Source organism: Camellia sinensis, chromosome 8 (assembly GCF_055761805.1).
Source record: "Camellia sinensis isolate YWXY chromosome 8, ASM5576180v1, whole genome shotgun sequence".
Classification (NCBI taxonomy): Eukaryota; Viridiplantae; Streptophyta; class Magnoliopsida; order Ericales; family Theaceae; genus Camellia; species Camellia sinensis.
In genome coordinates this window covers 179,085,052-179,109,479 of record NC_138968.1, presented here as the reverse complement: position 1 = coordinate 179,109,479, position 24,428 = coordinate 179,085,052, and the positions used below count along the sequence as shown (strand labels likewise).

The 24,428-nt window shown below is 34.4% G+C and overlaps 1 protein-coding gene across 1 annotated transcript; it reads left to right on the top strand.

Moving 5' to 3' along the window:
- The first annotated feature begins 464 nt into the window (after positions 1–464).
- LOC114316529 (vesicle-fusing ATPase) lies at positions 465–13,756 on the top strand. The gene is made up of 20 exons (XM_028263185.2): positions 465–823; positions 2,748–2,843; positions 2,936–3,017; positions 3,228–3,278; positions 4,092–4,262; positions 4,494–4,648; positions 4,756–4,864; positions 6,073–6,172; positions 6,249–6,304; positions 7,086–7,151; positions 7,267–7,349; positions 7,559–7,692; positions 9,310–9,520; positions 10,419–10,550; positions 10,619–10,679; positions 10,776–10,894; positions 10,986–11,073; positions 12,150–12,272; positions 12,916–12,981; positions 13,371–13,756. Exons 1-20 carry the CDS (start codon positions 645–647, stop codon positions 13,512–13,514), a joined length of 2,226 nt encoding a protein of 741 aa, XP_028118986.1. The 5' UTR covers positions 465–644; the 3' UTR covers positions 13,515–13,756.
- The last annotated feature ends 10,672 nt before the right edge of the window (positions 13,757–24,428 follow it).

Genomic DNA, 24,428 nt, shown 5'->3' with positions numbered 1-24,428 from the left:
CACTTCCCAAACGAGGCCGTTATATGCCTAAAAGTTATCTGATCTACGTGAATGTGACACTTTATTTGAGTCTTTGGATTAATCAAAATACACGTAAATTAATCCGGATATATAATCATCAAAATGAACAGGTTGGTCTAATAATTGATCAACTTTATTGCGAGGTTAAGATCTAGTTAAGATCTAATTTAGGCTTAGTTTGGGAAGTGTGTTGGTTTTTTGATTTTTTTAATTATTTTAGTTTGGGGCTAAAAAACTTGGTATGGGAAAGATTTTTGACTTTTTTGGATTTGTTAGATTTTTTTTTTAGAGAAAGAATGTAATAATTATAGTTTAAATGTGATATTTTATCTTATTAAACTAAAAAATTTATTTTATTTTTTATGATTATTTTAACCAAAAAAACCTTCAACCCCACTTCCCAAACACGCAATTACTTTACCAAATCCGGACTAATTTATTTTACGAGCCAAACCTGACCGGGTTCAACCTAGCAAGATCGGACCCTTGGTTCAGCCGTGTATTATGCCCGTGAACCGTCGACCGAGGCCCCGACCGTCTTGACCACAGTTTCACCGCCTTTTCTCATTCCGTAGGACCAAAGCAAACAAAAGCAACACTTCTTCGATCTCTCCGTTACATCAATGGCGGGGAGATCAGGGTTTGGCTCGACGGCGACGATGATCGTCACCAACACTCCCGCCAAAGACCTTGCTTACACCAACTTCGCCTATTGCTCTCCCTCAGATCTCCGGAGCTTCTCCGTCTCCGGATCCAAGCTCGCCTTTGCTCTTGTCGGCGATTCGTTTGTCCTATCTGTCTCATATCCTTTTTTTTTCCTTACTAATTTACTCACTCATGTTTGAATTGCTGTATTGTGGTCTTTGATCGCTGTGATTATTTTATTTATTTATTTTTTGATTTTGTTCTGTTTTTAGTTGTTTGGTGATGCATTGTTTTGGCCAATTAGTTGAAAATTACTTCGTGTTTGGTTGCTTGGAAAATAGAGGGAAAAAAAGAAGAGTAGTTTCGAGTTTATACACCTATTTCAGTAAAATATGACGGATGGGGTTTGTTATTTTCTTTTTGTATAAATTATATTCAACTGTAATAGAGCGAAATCATTGCAATTGGTTTTAGGGATTCCACTGTATTTACTTCATCAGTGCTAATGAAACAATCTTATTCTGTAGTGTATTTCTGAAATTATTTGAAGTTGCATTGGTGCTCAATTAATCTATTTGATCTTTGTGATGTTTTGCACGGAAAGCTAAAGTAACACTTGGAAATTTTTTTGCATTCTTTTTAATTTTATGGTTTTTCGGTTGGCGACAGTTTGTCAAGGTTAGCTTTGGCTGCAAATTTGCAAGAAATTTGAGACTTGATTTGTTTCCAGACCAGGCTTACTGCATAAGGAATGTACTTAGAAAGAGACGTGATGGGCACAATAGTTAGTGCAGAAACCAAGTGTTCACAAAATAAGTTTAATGGCAAAAGGGATCAAAGTAGTTTCTTGAGGAATAGATTTTCCTTTGGAGTTTCTTGAGGTATAGATTTTCAGTGTATAGTAATATTATTATGCTCATTGGTGCATGTATGTTGGCACTGGTAGTTTTACAAAGTGTGAACTGAAGCACTAAGTTTCATTGTGCCAAAGAATCATGAATATGGACACGAGACACAAACAAAACATGATATGGTCATGCTGACCCGAGAATTCTAAAAAAAATTAGGATAGTGATGTGGATGTACATAAATACATATGTACACATGAAGTTAAAAACCAAACCAAACCTTGTGTCCTAATCAAGTGGGGTCGCATGAATTATTTTTGTCATTCGCTCTATCAAGGACTATATTGTGAGTTAAATTAAATAAATTCATTTAATTTTTTTAACTATCACATCCAATGTTTATGACCCCTTCCCCTAACGTTTTATTTATGGTGATCATATTACTCTTTCTTACCTTTGCATCTATAGATTTTCATTGTACATGATCAAACTATCTTAGCTTATTCTCTCTCAACTCATCTTCAATTGGTACTCTCTCTCTCTCTCTCTCCACACACACACACATTTAAAAAACACATAAATTTCTTTTTATTACATGTAAAAATAACAAATAATTAATTTTGTAGATTTGTACAAGAAGTTGAAATGGAAGGCCCTAATTTTAGAAGCCTCAAGTATTTAAAACAAATTGGAAGTTCTAAAGGTTTAGATTTTAGAAAGTTGAAAGGTCCAAAGGTGGGATTTATATTTAGAATAATCAATCCATACTGGTTTATATTTATAATAATCCATACTTGTTTTTAATTTTAACTTTTAGTTTCCATTCGATTTTATTCAAACTTATGCAAAGACTCTAGATGTGTCTCACATATTTCCATGTGATAGACACACATGTCCTTTGTGCATACAAAGTGTGCTAATAGGATATGTTTGGACATGTGTTCTACATGTGTTGCTCCTGGTACAACTAGTGTTGGTATTCGACATTATGCCTATGTTTCATATCATTGTGCAACCCAAATTGTTAAAATGCGTAAAATATATTTTTTTTGTTTTTCATATGTTTGTAGTTGCAATTTATGCATTGGTAATTGGTCCATGAAGACAGATGATGAAGAGAGAAGCCATTCCATGCACATTTGGCATGTGTTTGAAAATTTATTACTTGATAACTTCTTGCTAGAATTTTCCTTGAATAGGTCGTAGTTCCTTGTTACCTTAACTAAAACTTACTGCACATGAAAGCATACCTAATGGCCACATTGCCCTCAACGCAATCCAACGTCGCCACGCAAAAGTTTCTACTGGGGACTCAGTATCCGTGAGCAGGTTGATGTTTATAAATTCTTAGGATTTGTTGATTGTTGTTGTTGTGTTTTCACCAATTTTTTTTTAATGTTTTATGGTGATAATCTATCTAGATTTATTCCACCTGATGACTTCAACCTGGCATTGCTTACTCTTGAATTGGAGTTTGTAAAGAAAGGGACGAAGGATGAGCAGGTACGAAGTGTTCTCAATTTTTGGATGTTTTTACTGCATCACTTGGTATTCTATGTTAGCATAGCACCATTTTCATATTATGTCGCTTGAATAGTTGAAAACAGTTTGCCTCATTGGTTTCTTGGTTAGGATTAGGGATGGACAACGGGCTTTTGTCATGATTCTCGTGCTATTGCCATAGGGAAGTAACTGAATATGCTTGTTTGGTAGGTTGATGCTGTTCTGTTGGCTCAGCAGATTCGGAAGAGATTTATCAACCAGGTAAGAAGAGATGCATGTGGTTTTCCTTACTTATTTTCTCTGATATATAAGTAGAGGCACTGTTATTGTGAGGGTTGCTTATGCTAAAGGTAATCCGACCACTTCCTTTTCATGTGTTTTCTAAATGTAGTTGTCCCGACTTCTCTTGGGACAGAGGATCATCAAAATTATTGATTCTAAATCATTTTTATTGCTTTCATGGGAAGTTAATACAACCATTATCCAGTATATTTATTTGTCTTGCACACTTTGCTTAGTTTCTTGGTTGATGCGAATATGATGTGATCTAATTCATGGATGCTTACTCTTCCAGGACTTGTATTTGTGAAAACTAAATGGAATATTTGTATGCAATTTTTCTAAGAAGCTAATATGGGTAATGCTTGACCAAAAAATGTTTGGACCTCACAGTCAGTAACTTTGCAAATAAAAGTTCTAGTTTTTGTTCTTCTCATTAAATTCATCCTTGTTGTCCGTACAATATTCTCAAGTTAGCATTATCTCCTTTGAGAAAGAAAAGAAAACAGAAAAAAAGGAAAAGATTGTTTTTCTTGAAGTTGAACAAATTCATGTATTGAAATATTGACTTGCAATTGAAGAAGCTTTGGCTAATATAAGGTCAGTGTTGGGAACAGAAACAGAGGATCTGTCACTTATGTGTTGGAACTTGAAGTTAAAAGTGATTTGGCTGAAAATGTCCATTTATTTTTTAAGTTGACTATTGTGATTGATCAATATGCAATAGTTAGTCCCTTTTTTGTTACTCCGGTTTATATTTTTTGGAAATTGACTTTCAAGCCTCATTTCATGTAGGTTATGACAACAGGACAGAGGGTAACAATTGAGTATCATGGCAATGGTTATATTTTCACTGTTAATCAGGCTGGTGTGGAGGGGCAAGTAAAATCAAACAGCATGGAAAGAGGGATGATTTCACCTGACACATATATTGTCTTTCAAGCATCGAACTCCAGTGGAATAAAGGTAATTTATCATTCTTGCAGTATGCTTACTTGCCTTCCCATTTACTAGTGGAGTTTAGTTTTCAAATGATAGCTTTTCTTTAATTGGAATTATGGACGTGCCAAAACTTGTATGCTTGCCTTTCTCCTTTCTGTTTTAATTTATATGATTATATTGTTCACAATGATTGCTTTAAATTATCTTAGATAAAGCAATGTACTGGTTCATCACATTCAACCTAATTTTATGCAGATTGTCAACCAGCGTGAAGCTGCTAGCAGCAACATCTTTAAGCATAAAGAGTTTAATCTTGAATCACTAGGTATAGGTGGTTTAGGTGCAGAGTTTGCAGATATATTTCGAAGAGCTTTTGCCTCCAGAGTTTTTCCTCCACATGTGACCAGCAAGTAATGTTTTCTTCATTTATATTTTCATTTTCCAATCTGGTTTTACAATTTTATGGATAAAAAAATTTATAGACATATCTTTGCTGTGGGAAAAATTTATGTTTCAGGTTGGGCATCAAGCATGTGAAGGGGATGCTTCTTTATGGACCCCCCGGTACCGGGAAGACTCTGATGGCTCGCCAGATTGGAAAAATGTTAAATGGGAAGGAACCAAAGGTACGCAAGTGAAGCACTAATTAGATTTTTGTATTCCTGTTGTGAAATTTTACTTGTTAATTTGAATGGCAGCCTGGCAGGTTATTATTTTTTGGGGAAATTGTGTTTTAGTGGGAACAACTCAAAATAATTGCAACTTTCATGGAGGTACAAGTGGGTCTATGTCTGGTGCAAGGGAAAATTTTGGGCATGGGACATATCGCTCACCTGCATCCACACGCATCCCCATGGAAGTGCAATTATTTTGAGTTGTTCCCACTGAAATGCAATTTAACATTTTGTTTTTTGATTTACACATTTATACAAACCTACTCATCATTTGTTGAAATCAACTAAAACCTAACTGGATGTTGGAATTGGATATATTTTTTTGTATTGGAACCGTTTTATCCTATCATTGTGAATTGTGTGCATTCATCTTTATTACTTTTTAGGGCAAGTGTATGAATGATTGGTTTGTTTGTATTAATTGTTCTACTCTTTATAAATGTTGATTTACAATATGTTTGTATTAATTGTTTCTGCTCCAAAAGCCCCTCGTAGTCTGCCTCCTCCAACACCTCAGTTATTGAACCTAGTGTCACTCCAGTACACTCCAAACATTGCAGAAATAATTACTATCGAAACCCCCGTAAAATAAGACGGTTGAAGCAAATTAATTGGTTAAAATTTGAACACCAGAAGATATGAATAAACAATTACATATTGTAAATCAACATGTAATAGAAATGGCCTTTCGAGGGTAATTCTGAGATCCGGCTAAGATAGTCAAATTTGATTAATTTCTTGGTGTAATCCGATACTACATGAATAATGGTTACACTTATCAAATTTCTTGCTGGATGTTATTTTCTTTTTGTTTCCACTGTATATTTTTCTTTTTCTGTTCATCTTTTCCTTAATGAGGATGGCCTTCTTCAGATCTTTGTACACATGGTTGTGAAAGTTCACTACTCTATTCTGATGCTCAGTTACTGTTAACCTGCATCCTGCATGTGGGAGAATGCCTTTTTATGCATGCCACAATGCAGATGCATTTGGATACTGCTTGCTGATGCTGGTTATATAGTTCTGTCGGTTTCAAAGCTGATTAAACGTCCTTGAATTATGTTTGGAGCTATATTGTCCATACTAAAGCTTTCCTGTCTAATTAAATACTAGATCACTAATGTCTTCCATAGTACAATTAATGATTCTTTGAACTATAGATCGTCAATGGGCCTGAAGTGTTAAGCAAATTTGTTGGTGAAACTGAGAAGAATGTGAGAGATTTATTTGCTGATGCTGAACAGGACCAGAGAACTCAAGGTAAGAGGGCTACACTGGCTAAAGTTACTTATGGTCGTTCCCTTCTATGTCTAATGCTTTCATTTCTTCTTTTCAGGGGATCAAAGTGACTTGCATGTTATCATATTTGATGAAATTGATGCAATTTGTAAGGTAGGAGCTCTCAAAATTTTAGTTGAATGTTTCTCATAGCTTCTTGAAATTGTGGGTTGGCAGAACAATTAGCTGCTATTATTTGCCATGGGGTCGCTAAGTATAAGTTTTGGCGGTTATATGATGAATGGAATTTTTTTGGGTTCTCTTCCCTTTTGCTTTTCCTTTGAAGAAAAAGAGTTTTGTTGAAGTGCACATTCAACTGTTGCATTGCACATTCAACTGTTGCTTCATCATGAAAGAACTGTTGAGTAATGATTTGAGTGTTTGAGTTTCAGATTGAGCAAACAATCCGAATCCTCAAATATATGTTTTTATATTATATCAATGTAGTCCGGAGAACTTCACACTTTCGAGAGCTTATCTGACAAGTCTTATTAACATTCACACTTCTGAGGACTCGCATTTGCCGACAACTAGTTTTTAATTTCATTGATCAATCTGCAAATTAGGTCCCAACGTCTATTTTTATTTAGTTGATGTTAGTAAATATTTTTCATGATAGGTCAAGTTTTTGAACTGTCCGAAAAGGCCTTTTGATTTTGAGTCAAGTTTGTTAAGATACTTGTACTTTGTAGCTAATAATTGATCAGTATTTTTGATAACTGTCTTTTACTATTGGATTTATTTATGTTTTCAGTGTTCTAATGAGCCATGTAATTGTTAGCCATTCTGCAATCTCTTTTGGTGTTATGTTATCCAATAAATTAAGATAATTTGTTATTGCTATAACAGTTTGATTATTTGGTTATGCAATTTATTCTTTGGCTTGCTCTTGCAGTCAAGAGGTTCAACTAGAGATGGTACTGGAGTTCATGATAGCATTGTCAACCAGCTCCTAACAAAGGTTGGTTTAACTGTATTTCAACTTCTCTGTAATATTAGTAGGAAAATGTCACTGTGGTAAAGCTACACCAGGCTAACAAATTTCAGGAACTGATTGGAAATTACTTGCTGTTTAGATAGATGGTGTTGAGTCACTGAACAATGTTTTGCTGATTGGGATGACCAACAGGAAGGATTTGCTTGATGAAGCACTTTTGAGGTGACTTCTGTAGTGCATACCTCTTCTCTGTTGTGCTAAATAAAATTATTTCATTATGGTTAGCTGGTATAAAATTGCTGATTGTTTGACATTTCAGTAAAACTTATTTTATATGGACAAGTTCCTAAACAAAGATTTCTTCCTAAACTTATTTTAATTCTTCTCTCTCCTTCTCTTACTGAAATAGATTTTGACTCTTTTCTTTTCAGGCCTGGACGTTTGGAAGTCCAAGTGGAGATAAGCCTTCCTGATGAGCCTGGTCGCTTACAAATTCTTCAGATTCATACAAATAAGATGAAAGAAAATTCTTTTCTTGCTCCGGATGTGAACTTGCAGGAGCTTGGTATGTGAGCTCTACATTTTGTTAGTTATTGTTATTGCCATGATAGATCATCCAATGATTGGTTCTGCATTTTGTTAGTTATTGTTGTTGCCATGATAGATCATCCAACGATTGTTATCCTTTTCCACTTTAATTGTCTTTTCTCAAACTAGAATGATACTATATCCAAGTCTTGTTAGTTAGGATTTTCTGAGCATCTGTTCTGAGATTTTTTGTGTTTGGAAGTGTATAGTGAATGCAATTATTTATTGGAGAAGCAGAGTAATGGAAAATTAAGGGAAAAATATTCAGAAACCAATATTAACTCATTTTAAGCCTTGTTATATTATATTAATTTTTTGAATGTACACAAGTGTGTGATATTATATTTAATCTTATATACAAGTATTAAATTCTGAATGGTGTTTCTGAGGCCATGTGCTTAATGAGATATCAAGTATTCTTTCTTTGATGAACCATTTATAGGTGTCTCAACATACATTTTTACATATTTCCTTTTGTGATTGAACTTTATTTTTGTTATTATTTTTCTCATGTGTTCTAATATCCTGAATGAAATGGCACTGACAGACATTAATAAGTAGGGATAGTTTTATATCCAATCTAATGATTCAAGTGCCTTTTGCAAACAATTAATAAGAAAGTTGGTAAAAAGAATACTTTTTATACACATTGGGCTTTGATATTGGTTTAGCCACATAATTTGAATAGATGTTGCATACAAATAGAAGACTGTTACATTAGCTTTATGTTAGTAATGTCAGAGTTACTAATGATTGTTCTGCATTTAATAATGTTCGTTATAACAAACGACTTTAGAAAGACTGATAATTGGTTCATCATGGAAGGTTGCTTCTTTGATATGTTATTTGTCACTTGTTGCCAAATTCATTCATGAAGTTTGGGCATTTTTGCATTTTTGTTAGTGTTGTAGAACAGGAGTGGTCATCAAACCGCTGCTTGTAATTGCCAAAATAAATAAATAAATAAGAAATAAGAAAAAAGAAACTACAGTAAGTGATTTTAAATAAAAGAAAGTGAAGTTACCTATAGTGAATTTCAATGGCACATGAATTGCAATAAGATGTTGTGATATGTATTTTTTTCCCTTTTCTCATTCCCCCTTGTCTTCCTCGTTTGAAAGTTCAGATGCTTTTTTCCTGTTTTCTTTTTTCCTTTTTGCTCGTATCTAACTTCTTGTTGACACTGAGTTGTACTGATGGTGATAACCATAATAAGTTTTACATGTGAAAGTAAAGATTTTAAACATATTGATCTTGTTTCCTGTTCTCTTGGGATCTATGTGAATGAAACCGTTATAGGAGCTCCGGTTTAAATGGGATTTCAGATTTGCATTGATATTAACATCTTGAAATTCAACTTGAAACTTTTTTTCAGTATACTAAAATTATTGCACTGCATTTATTTAAATGTAGTTCTTCATGTTTTGGTGCAATGGTTAAGTTCCTCAATATGGAGATGGAGTTTAGGATATGCATGTGGCATACTTTTTCTCCAAATTGGGGGGAGATCTATGTTAAAAGAACATGTATGTGAAGAGGTGGTTTCACTTGACTAAATTCATTAATAAAATTTAATATTTTTTTGGAAATGCAGCTGCTCGGACGAAGAATTATAGTGGGGCAGAGCTTGAAGGTGTTGTAAAGAGTGCAGTATCATATGCTTTAAACCGGCAATTAAACATGGATGACCTAACTAAGCCAGTGGATGAGGAGAGCATCAAAGTCACAATGGAGGACTTTTTAAATGCCGTCAGTGAAGTTAGACCAGCATTTGGAGCTTCCACCACTGACCTTGACCGCTGCAGGTAGGACTAGTTTTTTATGCTTTAACTTCTTTTTCATTAGTTTCATTCTTGATTTGTTAGATATCTTTGGCCCATCTAACATGGATGACAGTTCTAAGATTAACATGGATTTGCAATTTTTGTGTTCGTGTATAGAAGGGCTTTAAAATGTATAGCTTGTAGCTGTTCTAATTCTTGCATTCTGAATTTAATTTAGGTTTTTGGACATATGTGCCCAGAGAAATGAGGTGTATAACCATTTTTCGGCCCCTCTATTGTAATACAGCCCTACGGGAAACTAAACTCTGATTCCTTCTTATTAATCTACTCTTATTTTGTAACTTATAAGATGATAGCCAAGTTATTGGTTTTGCTGAAGTGGATACCTGCGTTTTCCTTCATCTATTTGCCCATTAGCTACATCATGTTACACACATCCAATAACAAGGGCATCGTGCAATGCACTGTTAAATTATTTATATGCTCAAACTAGCATCAAATAGGTGCACGATAGGGTGCTTTGGCACATCTATACAGTAGATGTAATGTTAACATGGCTGAGCTTCAAAAACAATGTGATGATACGTGTTTTCTTACAGTAAGCATCAATTAAAATGGTTCCACTTTGCTAGATACAGTTTATTCGCTTGCCTTCATGATACCGACTGGATCTCACATTGCAAACCAGGGCATCAGTGCATTGTTAAAGACCAAATTTTTTTAAAATTAAATAAACAGTTATATGCAAAGTGGCATGCTTTTCTTTTGAGAAATATTTCTCAAATCATTCTACGTCTAACCAATGATGTGGGCACGCCAATGTGAAACTGTGCTCGTACAATATTATAGTTTAAACAAATTTTCATTTCAGAAGCTACTCAAGTTTCTTATTCTAACAACTTCATTCACCTCCCACCAGACTCAATGGAATGATGGATTGTGGTGCACGACATGACCACATATATAAGAGAACTATGCTACTGGCTGAGCAAGTAAGAGTGAGCAAAGGAAGCCCACTTGTTACATGTCTTCTGGAAGGTCCTAGTGGCAGGTATGTGCCTTGGTTTGTTGTATCCAATAGCTAATGGACATTTTCTGAATCTTATTTGTTTTTGACAGTGGTAAGACTGCAATGGCAGCTACTGTTGGTATTGACAGCGATTTTCCCTATGTGAAGATAGTAAGTAATCCTCATAATCTGCCACAAGTCATTCAAGTCCTCCCCCGCCTCCCCCTCTCTCATATGATTCTAAATTCTACTTCTTGCCCATGGTAGATCTCAGCTGAATCAATGATTGGGCTTAGTGAAAGCAGTAAATGTGCTCAGATTGTCAAGGTATTTGAGGATGCTTATAAGTCACCATTAAGCATTATCATCCTTGATGACATTGAGAGGTAATCTAGCTTATTCCAAGTGTAAGCGTTCTTAATATGTTTTTCCTTACATTCTATCGGTAATTAGTCCATCTGGCATTCGTTAGTGCAGGCTACTGGAGTATGTTGCAATTGGACCTCGGTTTTCTAATATAATTTCTCAGACATTGTTGGTCCTTCTCAAAAGGCTTCCCCCCAAGGTTTCTCCTTGATACGATTTCTGTATTGATATAGTTAAGTTGCCATTTTCTTGTGAATATGCTTGATACCCTATCATGATGGCAATGTGGTAGATTTCATGCATTGCTTGAAACTTCTTTCATCTGTATTGGCTCTTTTTAGAGAAATTTACCTCTGCATAAGGCATTTTATGAGAAGTTCTATCGTTTATTGAACTGGAATGATCGTTTTTGCTTGTCTTATATCTGAAGCTAAATGAGTTCCAGCATCAAATGTTCGGAAGAGTCTGAAACATATTCAAATTGTTATCATCCAGATGAAGAGAAATGCACATGGTCTCGACATGTTGGACAGTTTTAGAGAAATTTACACCCAACCTAAGACATTATATTGGTTCATCCTTCTCATTAACAAGGATAATTTACTCAAGGAAGAAAGAGTCGAAGTAATTAAAAAACAATAAAGGTAACGAAGTGCTAAAACCAAAGAAAATATTAAACAAGAGGAAATCCTTCATTCTTTGAAAATATGGGATAGAGGTATACATTAATTCCCTTAGTTGCAGCTTGCAAAAGGCAACTAACAGTAACAGCCCTTCCATGCATCTACTGAAATCTTATGCCACTCATATCTATCCATGTAAAAATATTACTTTTAGCTTCTGTTAATCTACTATAACTAATAATCCTTTTTGCTTCAGCCCTGTTTGGTAAAACTTATTTCCAGCTTTACTTTGGCAAGAGTGTTTGGTAAAACTTTTCAGGTTTCAACTTATTTGCCTTCTCAGTTCAAAATAAGCCCAAAAGTTGACTTTTTTTAGGCTGGGTTTGGGATGCTTTTTTGAAGCTAACATAAGTTCTAGCAAATGGGACCTTCATTATTTTTTATTTATTTGTATTATTGGTTGATAGCTCACTTTTATGTGCTGTACTGTTCTATTATATTGGCTTAGTATGCCCTAATCAGTAATTTGTGCTATGGATTTCATGGCTTCAGGTCATTGAAGCATCATCTGTGTTTTGTGTGTTCATTGTTCAATTCTTTTGGCGAAGTTATCATAATTTATTTCTCTTATATTATCACTAAAAAATTTCAGGGGAAAAATGTTCTTGTGATTGGTACAACGAGCGAGGTGGGTTTCTTGGATTCAGTTGGCATTTGTGATTCCTTTTCTATTACATATCACCTTCCAAAACTAAAGACAGAAGATGCTAGAAAGGTAATCATCATTTTCAATGCCAAGATTATGACTGCATTGGCATGTTTTCTTGCATGAATCTGTTTTGACTTTCCATTCAATTCTGCATTGTAGATAATGAAAAAACAAACAAGCATATAAAATTTTGAAGGATGACATTATAATGGCTGGTTGAACTGCCCTCTTCATACCATGATGATCTTCTCCTCAATTTGCCTGGCACAATTATTTTCTGAGGATCTGAAGCCGTGAATTTATCACTTCTTATGATCATAGAAGTATAAAATTTCTTTATATTATTTGGATTCTCCTAATTATTCCCTCCTGTGCATTGTGACTTCAAAAAAAAAAAATGGTTTCTTAATTGTCTTGTGTGTATGCATGCTACTTGAAGGGGTTTGTTTGACATTCTGGTATTGTTTAGTTTATAACTTTTTTCCAGATGGGGGTCACTCTTCAATTTTGGGGCACCTTTGGAACACATGATATTGATTCCTGTACTAATCATTAAATTCATTAAAATTTGCTTACTCCTTTTTCTCAGTTGTCGTTTTCTTGTTGGAGTTATTAACTTGATGTCTCTGGATGCAATCTTGTAATATATCTTGTATTCCTCTACTTGCATTTTATTTAAAATCATGATATTTGTCTTCTTTCCCAATAGGTACTGCAACAGCTTAATGTTTTCTCCAAAGATGATGTTGATGCTGCGGCTGAGGCCTTGAATGATGTAAGCTTATTAAGTTTTATCTCTATTCTCTCAACTCCACCTGCATGTCTGTGTGCATACTCTTACATACAATCTTTTTATATTTTTATTTTAAATTTTATTTATTTATTTTAGTGATAATGCCAAAGCCAGGATAAAGTTATTCCAAATAATAAAAAATTTGAAGTTTACAGTCTTTTTCTTTTCCAAATTGTATATGTTCATTCATAATGCCAAAGGTGAGGGAAACAATTTCTCCACACACATGGGGTTAACGTTAAAATCTGATCCTCCCTAGATCCTGCAGTTGTGGGAATCTTGTGCACTGGAATTATCCTAGGTTTGGAAAACAGGGGATGACATAATTTGATTTCTTACTTTTGATTTGTTTGATTGATGTGGTGTTATAGATGCCAATCAAGAAGCTCTTCATGGTCGTTGAAATGGCTGCCCAAGGAGAACATGGTGGAGGAGCAGAAGCCATTTACGAGGGCAAAGCGAGGATTAACATTTCTCATTTCTACGATTGCCTTCAGGACATAGTTCGATATTAGCAGTCTAGTTTGCTTCTCTTCACGGCTTCTCAAGGTTTATATGAACCAAGGTTTTGTATCTTTGCTTGATTGGGTATTTATTCTCTCTTTTTCTTTGACGCTTCATCTACACTACTGAGCATACACACGACTTTGGAGTTACCCGTGTACCTGATTTAACTGGAGTATCTACAACTCTCTCACTTCCATCTGTAACAATTTTTATATATATATAAATTGTATTGTTTTGTTTCTTGTGGAAATATATTTGGAGCTCTTTTAATGATCAGTCTTATTGTTGTTGGCACTAGCGGTTAGCTAAACTTGATAGCACTTCTAGACTGTTCGGCTCCATTACTGGCCCCTACCAATTTTTCTGTGCTTAACAGATGAGTCATTCCAGATATTTATGTTCACCTTGATAAATTGTTTCTTTTATCGTCTTTAGAGATAATATTCTAGGGCTTTTTTTCAAAATAAGCTAAAATAGCAATCTATTTTCCAAACTAGGCCTAGTTTAGACGGAATTTTCAAAATAAGCTGAAACGCTATTACAAATCACGCTTTCACCATACTTCTGGTCCACCCGCGGGAAATTGGTAAAATCGTAAAAGCGTGGTTACAAATCATGTTTTTAATTAAGAAAGCGTGGTTATAAACTACGTGTTTAAGGAAATTTGATTTATACAGAAAGCGTGGTTAGGAACTACGCTTTTAAATAAATTTTGGTTTTTTCAGAAAACGTGGTTCACAACCACGCTTTTACTGTTGACTAAAGAAAGCGTGGTTATCATCCACGTTTTTAACTAAAATTCGGTTTTAAAGGAAAGCGTGGTTCGTAATCACGCTTTTATAAGTTATATAAAACGCCCAACCCCCTCATTTGCAATCACGCTTTATACACTTCGTTTTTTCCCCCTTCCGATCTGCTCTCTCTCACTCTCTGCTCTCATTCTCTCTCTCTCTGCATTCGCTCTCTCTGCTCTCACACTCTCTCTCCGTCCGTGGGTTCTCTGCTCTCTCTCTCTCTCGCTGGTATGACTGTCTCTCTCTCTCTCTCAGTTTGAATTTTATGTGTTTATTGTGTTTGTGAAAATGTGAATGTGGGTAGAATAAGGTTTGTGAATGTGAAAATATTGTGAATTGATGAAAATGTTGGTAGAATAGGGTTTGTGAATGTGAAAATGTTGTGAATTGAAATTGATATCAATGTGGATAGAATAGGCTTTGTGAATTGAAATTGTGGTTTTGAATTGATAAAATTTTTTAGTTTTGAATTGTGAAAATGTTCTAGGGTTTTCAATTGAATTTGAAATCAGAAATTAGGGTTAGGGCTAACACGAAGTTTTTGTTTGAATTTGTCTGACAATTCTAGAGTTAGGGTTTCATATCCGTATCTATATGCATATTTGATATGTTTGGTATTATTATTATTATTATTATTATTATTCAAAATTAAAGAAATGTTGACACACTTATATAATTTTCATTTTAGTGCAAAAACAATTTTTAAAATTAGAAAAGAACTTTTTATTGTTTCCTAAAATGACTAGCTAAAATAAATACTAAAAAAGAGAAATTATTTAGTATTCTGAAAACACAACGTGATTATATGTCACTCAATAATACAGTGTAATATTTCACAAATTTTTTAGAAAAAATAAGAACAAAAATGATCATGTCATTGTATCATAAATCACGTTGAAATTCTTAACCCACCAAATGATTTTTGTAATTATTATACAAAGTATAGTTGTTAATTTGCATCATAGTCCATTGTGGTTTACTTTTTATTAGATTGTGATCAAAAGGCCACTACTACATTAAATATTAAAAAAATATTTGGAGAAACAATTTTAACACTTTCCACTCATATTTATATCCATATCCATAATGGGTAATAAAGATAAAACAATTGATGCATAAAGAGGGACCAACAAACACATATTCAGTGTACAAATGCATGCACCCATTAACATATAAAATCCATAACCATACGAGACTTTACGTAACGCTATGGCATAAAAAATAAATAAAAACTATATAATAGTGGCATTTGGCATTGTAAACTTTCGCGGTGGTCCCCATTTGTTCTTCATTATGTTATAATAACATCAACCAAAAAATGTCAAAAAAAAAAAATTGAAAAACAAAAATACAACTGATCACTAAGGAACTAAACTTTTTCACTATCAAAAGTAAAGGTTTTTTGGCAAAATACAATTAGAGTCCAATTTCACTCATTATGTGAGTGGGCACGAAACGTAATAGGAAATATAAAAAAGTTCTTAAGCTGTATTAGGTTGGGAGATTGGAGAAGAGATTTGGAAAGAAAAAGAAAAAAGATAGAATTTTTGGAGTTTCGAACATTACTCTTTTTCTTTTTCTTTCCAAGTTCCTTTCCAAATTCCTCAACCAAATACAACATTAGTGACTAAATTTTGAAAATGCCACTAATAAATGTATTTTTAAGAACCAAATAATTTCATGCTAAATGGTAAACCTTTTTTAAAATAAAATTTTGGTCTTGACATGATAGTAATTCATTACCAAATGTCTAATTTCATCCTTAAATAGTAGAGACAATTGGTGAAAAGTTTATTTTAAAGGGGTATAAAATATTTGATTCAAGGTAAAATCTTGTTTGGCAATAAGGACAAGGTGAAAATTGTTGACGATGTTGAAAAGTTGCCGGAAAAGTCGGCGGTGGCCTGCGGTGGCAAGTGGTGATGGTGAGGTAGAGAAATGTATGATATTTAACAAATATGGTGTTAAATGAGTGACATTTATCACATTTTAATACATAGTTAGTTTGGTGAATTTTAAGAGATATGTTGATTTCAACCGATAAGTTGCAATAGATAGTTGTTTTTTTGGATAAATTGTGTCTGTTTGGTCAAAGAGATTAGAGCTTTGATTTAATAACTTAAAAGATTCAGAAATTGACATGGTTTGAAGCTCCTAAAAAAATAAATGTATTTCCAATTCACATTCATTCTCATTATTATTATTATTATTATTATTATTATTATTATTATTATGCGTGGCTATTTTTCACAAATTCTAGATTTATATCACAAAATTAATATTTGTGTAGGTTGCCGCTTTTAATAAATTTTTGACTCGATAACCTGTTATCTTTTGCTTGATTCCTTAATTGTCCTTCTCATCACTTGTAATAAAGTTTTAGACTGTTTTAGTATGAAGTGGCCAGTGGGTTTCAAATAAATTATGTTTGTCTTATCACACACCATAGATTTGTCATTGTATTTTTATCACAGAATAGCATAATACACTTTTAATATTATAATTTTTATTATAAAAAATTATAATTCTCTTGTAAAATTTATCCAAAATTAATAAAAGATTTTCAGAACAAAAAGTTAGCTGAATTATGACATATTGTGATTAGTTATAACATATTGTGATGTCAATTATGACATTATTTTGATTATGATCTAAGAGTTGTTTAGTTATGCTTGATTTGATATTCGGTTATAATTCAAATTTTATTTTTAATTAGGACTCCCACAAAAAATTATGTCATTTATAATGATGAAATTTACAAATGACATAACTTGCACATGTTACACAATCTCTTTAATATTTCCTTATTGATGTGATCTTAAAATTGTACATGGTACATGAAGCATGTATCAATAATGATCAAGGAAGCAATAATGGACTTAGAGTGGAGTAGGAGGGGCAATTGTCCTACTCATAAGATTTCAAAAAGCTCTTTATATATTTTTTATATTATTTTTTTACTTCTTATGTTAGTAGAAAATAATATTGTAGTTCATTATTAAATTTTTTTTTTTATTAATATACATGTCTACCTCATCAAGATTAGAAAACATTTCGCAGCCATGTCGACATGTGTGTTAAACTCATACTATCTAACCACAATCACTTTGGCCATAATGGCCATAAGAAAACACCTACTTGTGGCAAGATGTCTCAACTAAACTAAATGGAAAAGTTAGGGTAACAGAAAAGATACTAGAAAATTATTAGAATTTTAAATTGGGTGATTTTATTTATACATTATTAATACTCTTAGTACACAATATTACTTAATACATATACAAAATAATTTATAAAGTTTAAAAATGAGTGTTGTTATTAGCATCTACCTAATTTCTTTGGATCCTTCAATTCTCACTCATTTATTTTTTTGCAATTATATGCTGAGGTAAAATTACATTAAATGACAATTTTAAATGGAACACCCTCTCACCAAATGAAAACAATTACAATGACACTGTACAATATTATACACCCATCTCCATCCCCATCTATATATATTCCTTATCAATTTAAACGCTAATCATATTCTTTTTCATCACCATCCTAAACCCACGTATTCATATTCAATAAAAAACATTTGAAACTACGTAATTAGTCAACGTTTTGTTCGATGGTTTCAAATGTGTTCGGTATTCCAAATCAGTTAACATTACAAACAATACTTTTATTATTATTATTGTTCAAAAATTTATCTTCCTCCATCAATGATACCTTTGTTTTTCTTTGCTTCTCATTTTTTGTTTGTATCAAACAAAAGTTGGGAAAATTTTGGGAGTTAGTGATGTCCATGTTTCGGCCTTTCCAAGTGAAAATAATCTGTAATTAAAGGTATAAATCGCTAGCACAATTAGGGTTTGAATTATCAGTTGTTATTTAACCCATTTAGTGTCGAGATTTTAGATTTTACACTTTGAATACCGTTATTTATCAATATATTAATTGACATTGTCGGATATTGATTGATAAATATGAACGTATTGGTAATATCAATACATATATTTTGTTAAATGTTACTTCATAGTTTATCCAAATTCAGTACACAGTTTTTAAAAATATAAAATTATCTGAAAACAATAATTTAAATGCAACAAAATTTCACCTAAATGTTACTCTTCTTATATTTTTAATTGCAAAGTTACTAATTAAACTTGCAAAATTACTAATTAAACATTACTCTTTTTAATTTTTAATTGCAAAATTGCTCTTCTATTATATCCTTTTCAATGGATAATATAATAAATTGCAAAATTACTAATTAAACATTACTCTTTTTTATTTTATGTTTTTGGTTTGGTTGCTAGCTGAATTAAAAATAATAATTTTGGACCTTTTGGAGTTGGACTCCATTTGAGTGAGGCTTATTAAGAATATTTTAATTTTGAACTTAGTATAAAATGTAAAAAATTTAAGTGTTTTAGTCTTATTGTATTTTAAAAAAAATGAAATTATATATATTATATAAAACTATATTTGATTAGTATAATGGAGAAGGGGTGAGAACAGGAAAATGCGTCTCCACAGCTAATTCTATTTAAACATCCTTACTTATGTTAGTATATACCATTTATTCATTTTACACCATACACAAATTAAAACTTTTAATTTTGTCTCAATACACATCATTTTACACCATACACAAATTAAAACTTTGATTAGTATAATGGAGATGGTCTATGTAATGGATGCTGGGCAAAAGGAGAGGAATGTTATGAAGGTGGTGATGATCAGAAGGGAGGGAGGTGACTGCCGGTGGTAAGAAATGGCAAAGGACTGGGTTGAGTTGAGAGGGAGGGAGAAAAGGAGGGGCGTGTTGGTAATTTGATTGAATGATAGAAATGTGATGAATTTTTTTTTTTTTAAAAAAAAAGATGTATACTGAATTAATTAAGTGTATGAAATTTCCCCATCCCCACCCTATTTTCTCATTGAAGTGATATTGGGGAAAATTACCATCTTTATTCAAAACTCAATTAAGTTATTATATTTGAATAGTATTGTGTGTTTCTATGGGTTGGATTGAGATTTTTCTTCTACGTGGGCCTATGATGAACTCTTACCATAAAAGTTCTTGAAGTGGACAAAAAGAGAGTTTTTCTTTTTGGTAGAATACCAGTTTTCTAACAAATGTAAAATATACCTAATTCATGTAACTCAGAAGTAGGTGCAAATGTTATGAATTTATAATTTTATATTTAAATTTGTAGATAGTTTTTGATAAATCCTTAAGCAAATATTAAATGTGATAGTGATTGTATACAGGTAGCGTTCTTTGTTTTTTTTTTTTTTGCTTTTATTTTTAAATGTGACATCCGTCATTTATATAATAGAATACATTGCATGTCTATTTGTGTCAAAATTACAATATGAAATTTAAATTTTAATACAAGTCTTAATTGTTTATTTTTACATTTATTTTTTTATGAGAAAATACAAGATTTAATATATTATACATCTAACAATAACTCATCTAATAAAATAAATCTGAGTACAAAATATAAAATAAATCCTAAATGGAGAAAAAAGAACCTTCACGCAGAAAAGATACGAGTCTCTACATAGAGAGTAAAAAAAACTCCACGTGGAGATGAAACCTCAGCTGTTGTTTTATATGAATAAAAATAAGTGAACAAAAATGAAAAAATAAACAATAATAAACAAATAGAGAGAAAAATAAAAATAGAAAAAAATATAAATTGAAGTAATGTTTAGTGGTGTTGAAGTAATGTTTCACCTCTAGAGTTCCTTCTACCTTGGAAAATATAAATTGACAAAAATGAACGGGCTGATTTTTATAGGAAAATGTCACTTATGATATAAATGTCACTTATAGAAAAATATAAATTGTCTTTTGACTCCCACAACTTCCTTCCACCAAGTGTCCGCCTAAACAAATTCAAATAACCAACACAAAAATAAAAGCAGGTTAATTTAAAAAAAATCAAATCAATACTGAAATATTACCAAAATAAAGAAGAAGAAACATGAAAAAAGAAAAATTTACACTTACCGTGCACAAGAGCATGATGTTAATGGTAATAAATAATAAAAAAAGCATAACACAGGAGTTCCATAGACAGTTATGTCAAAACAAACCAACATTCTTTATGTGTTGTAAGCTTTTTTCTTAAAAAGCTAAAAAATCCAAAACATAATAATTATTTTAACTCATATTTTAATTAAAAAATCAATAATGATTGTTGGATTACAATTGCTGATTATTTAAATAAAATTCTTACCTCACAAGTAATTGTAATTGCATGAGTTAAAATTTATATAATTCTTTTAGAAATAAAATCCGATATAAGTATATTGTTGATATTTTAATATTTTTTGTTTTATTGAAGCAAGTATATGGAGACTATTCCAATTATCTTCTACTGGGGGGGAAACATAATTCGGGATTCCGATGAAGGTGTGTCATATGATGCTGAGCCGAAAGGGATATATGGGGTGCAACTTGGCACCATGCTTAGCAATTTGGAGGAGATGTTCATGTCCAAGGTGGCATGTTACGGCGAAAGTGTCCGATTGAACTTCAAATGTAGATATCCTTATCGCCAGTGGCAAGCAATCAGCAAATACAAGATATTACCGATCAATGACTGTGTGAGTGAATTTCTGACCACACTGCCAACTCAGTATTCAGCTGGAGAGTACTGGTAGAATAGATGGTGCCTGATTGACCTGCAACAGAAAGAAGAGATTACGGCGGTGGTTCGTCCACCCGGGGGCACTCTGATGATCAAGTCAGTTATCTCTCAAAGATAAGTCAAGTGCTTAACTCACTGTTCAGAATGTAAATTGCGTACCTTAGACCCATGAGGGTGCCTCTCTTTTATAGTTAATTCAATCCTAGTCCCAATAGAAGCCTTGCTTCAATGGACTTTAGCTCAGTGCTTATCCTGGACTCTTCAATAGATAAAGATAAACTCCCTAAGAGCTTTATCCTTATCCAGGCTGAAGTTCTTCCTCATTCTAGGACTCTTGTCCCTTATCCGCTTATCTCGGATTCTGATATCTTCGGTGATAACCTCGGCCTAGCCAAGATCACCTCAGCGTCATGACCAGGACACGTGGCACCTCGGCTGACACGTCGGCGTCACCTTGGCCACGTGTTGGTACTCAGAAAATATATCCCCACAACTACCCCCTAGGTTCTATTACCTCGACATCCTAAGGTGATGGAACTTGTATCGTTATGTCATCTAGCATGTTGGCCGTCTCGCTGTATTCTCCTTTTATCGAGGTCATAATACATCGGCTTCACACAATCAGGTCTTGCAATCTTGTCTCATCAAGGTTTCAGAATTTCCTATCAGCCGATGTCATTGCTTCATTAAACCAAGAACTCCAAGAGTTTTATCACGTGTGTGAGCTGTTATGCAAAATAAATCAACCGTTTCTGTCATGCGTCTTCCCCTCACTGGGTCATACCTGATACGCGCCCGTAAGTCGTCTCGCGCCTGCGTGCGCCGTTTGACAAATTCGTCGTTCTAGGCTCATCAATTCCATTTTGCCGCCTTTTTGCGTTTTTGACAAAACCTGAGTCCTCTCTCTTCGTCTTTTCACTTGACATCATTATCTCTGAAGCTTTTTCTCTCTCTAGCCTTTTCCTCCAAATCCTCCATTGCTACTTTTACGAAGCTTTCTGCAACTAGCCTGACTCTCTCCTCTGGCGAGGTTTCTGCCGTATTTCCTTGCTTCCGGATACCGCTTAATCCCGGCGAAAATTTACTTCGGCTTCATTTTTCTTGGGTAAGTCACAGTTTCCTCTTATTTCAATTTCTCGTTGCTCTTCAAGAAGTTTCGCTTCATTATTTGTTGCCATTGTTGTTTTGCTCAAGTATTCGATTTATGAATCATGTATTCGAGCATGTTTACCTTATGATTTTCTTTCTGCCCAATTTGTGTCTTGAATATGCACACACTGTTCACAAATTTGCTCACTTTTGCCACTGTCTTTGGCCTCGTGCCCTTGTGCACATTTTGTCACAGTTTTCTTGATAGTTCACCACTGTTCTTGATTCTGAAACACATTCTTTCTTTTCTATTTTTTGTGACTTTTCCAGATTCGTGCCTTCAATCTTCGTTTCCATAGATCTAGGTTTGGGATTTGTTTGTAGAACCCACAAATTTTTAGAAAAAACTGAAACGATTCCCCATAGATTCTGTGTATTTTTAGGCTTTAGCCGAGGTTCCTAAAACCCTCCAAAACACTCTCTTCTGAAATCCAACTCCTCTAGTTAAGCCGATATCATGGGTATGTGGAAGCATAGGGTAGACACCCTGACCAAGTTAGAGCACTTTAGGCGAGAGTTTGACATCCCGGCCGACGTTCGTCTGAGGTTAGCTGGGGAGGATGACTCTATCATGCCCACAACTAATTCTATGCCATTCCTTGTTGTAGCTTTTATCGAGTGCGGACTTCGGCTCCCACTAAATATCCTTTTCCGTGAGATAATCCATTACTATAAGTTGAACCCAATGCAGCTTGCCATCAATTCTTACCGAGTCATAAATGGTATTATTGCCTTAGCCAAACAAGAAAACGCTAGGGTTACTTTAGCCGACATCCAATATTGCTACACCATGTGTGGCCTCAAAAAAGACACAGGCTGTATTTACTACCTCAAACCGAGGTATACAGAGTACAAAATTGTTGCCGACCTCCTAGACTCCAACAAGGGAGCTGGGGATGATTACTTCATTACCTCAGGGAATTGGGAGTTCGCTCCAGATGAGGACCTCCACCTCTACCCTCTTCCTCGAACAGTTTTTGTAAAGGGTAATGGTAAGAGCCTTATGTTCATACTTATTTCGTCTTTAAAGTCTTCAATACTTCGTTTGTTTCTAATGTCTATTTTTCTTGCAGCTCTTCCTCAGCCACCAAAGGGCTTCCGTCAGTCTTTCTTCCCCAACAAAGACTTGAAGAAACTATTGGATTTTCCAGTCTACAAGCGGAGAGCCCTTTTGGTACTCAACTTCATCCCAACATACAAATCAGTACTCCCCAACGTTCTAAAGAAGAAGAAGAAGAGTCAATCTCCCCCTTCTGCCACAACTCCTCAAGCGGCCTCCACATCTCGGCCAGATCAAGGATCGACCTCTGATCCAGTAGAGCAGCCGTCAACCTCGGCTCCATATCTGATCCCTCCATCTCAATGCCATCGACGACGTCGAACTGCTTTTGCTGCTGAGATGGGCCGCCAGAAAGCAGTCGCTAAGGATCTTTTGGCTAATATTCCTGGCTCAGTTGATGCTTGACCAGCACCAACCCAGCCAAAGCCAAAACAAAAAAGGATAAAGAAAGCTTAGACAAAGGCATCGGTGACTCAGGTTGATACTGAGGACACCTTGCCAATCTCCAAATTGGCTGAGAGCGATAAGTCCCATTCTGCCGCCGAGAAGAGGCCTGCCGAGGCCCAACCATCCGAGTCTACCAGATCAAAGAGGCCGAGGTCATCTTCTACAACCACCTCGGGATCTCTAAAGCATGATTCCCCCTGGGCCTCCCAAATCACACTGGAGGACAGGCCAGTTAGAGCTGGAGATAGCGTTGACGACGTTAATGTCGGCGTCGCTCTTAGTACCGCTCTGCTTCTTCCCGGCGATCTCGATCGAAACGCTGAGATGAGCGAGTATAAAAACTTTTCTCTGATGCTCCAGCGCTCTGTTCAAGTAAGTCTCTTTATTCGGTAATTTTTTCTTTATTTCTCTTTTTTATACTTAGAAAATTTTCTAATAACTTCTGTTCTGTTCATCTCTTTTAGGCAATCCAGCACGTCCACTCCTTCTCAATGCAATCTTTTGAGACAAGGAAGGCGCTGGCCGACAAGACTAGGGAGGTCACTAGTCTGCAGAAGACCAACAAAACCTTACAATAAAAAATGAAGACTCTGGCAGATCAGGCCAAGACTACTGTCAAAGTCAAAGACGTGGCTGAGGAGAAGACAGGGGCTGCTGATGCCATAAAGAAGGTTCTTGAGGCCTAGAGAAAAGAGGCTGAGGAAAAGATGGTCGAGGCCCAGAAAGAGCAGCAGGATGCCTTGGCCACAAAGGACGCTGAGCTCAAGGCCGCCGATCAGAAGGGATATAATGAGGGGGTGGCCGATGTCACGGCGGATT

Excerpts from the sequence above, each read along its gene's own strand:
- LOC114316529 (XM_028263185.2), top strand. The coding sequence starts at position 645 with ATGGCGGGGAGATCAGGGTTTGGCTCGACGGCGACGATGATCGTCACC. Across the intron at positions 7,152-7,266 it reads TCAACCAGCTCCTAACAAAG|ATAGATGGTGTTGAGTCACT; the intron begins GTTGGTTTAACT and ends CTTGCTGTTTAG. Across the intron at positions 7,693-9,309 it reads TGTGAACTTGCAGGAGCTTG|CTGCTCGGACGAAGAATTAT; the intron begins GTATGTGAGCTC and ends TTGGAAATGCAG.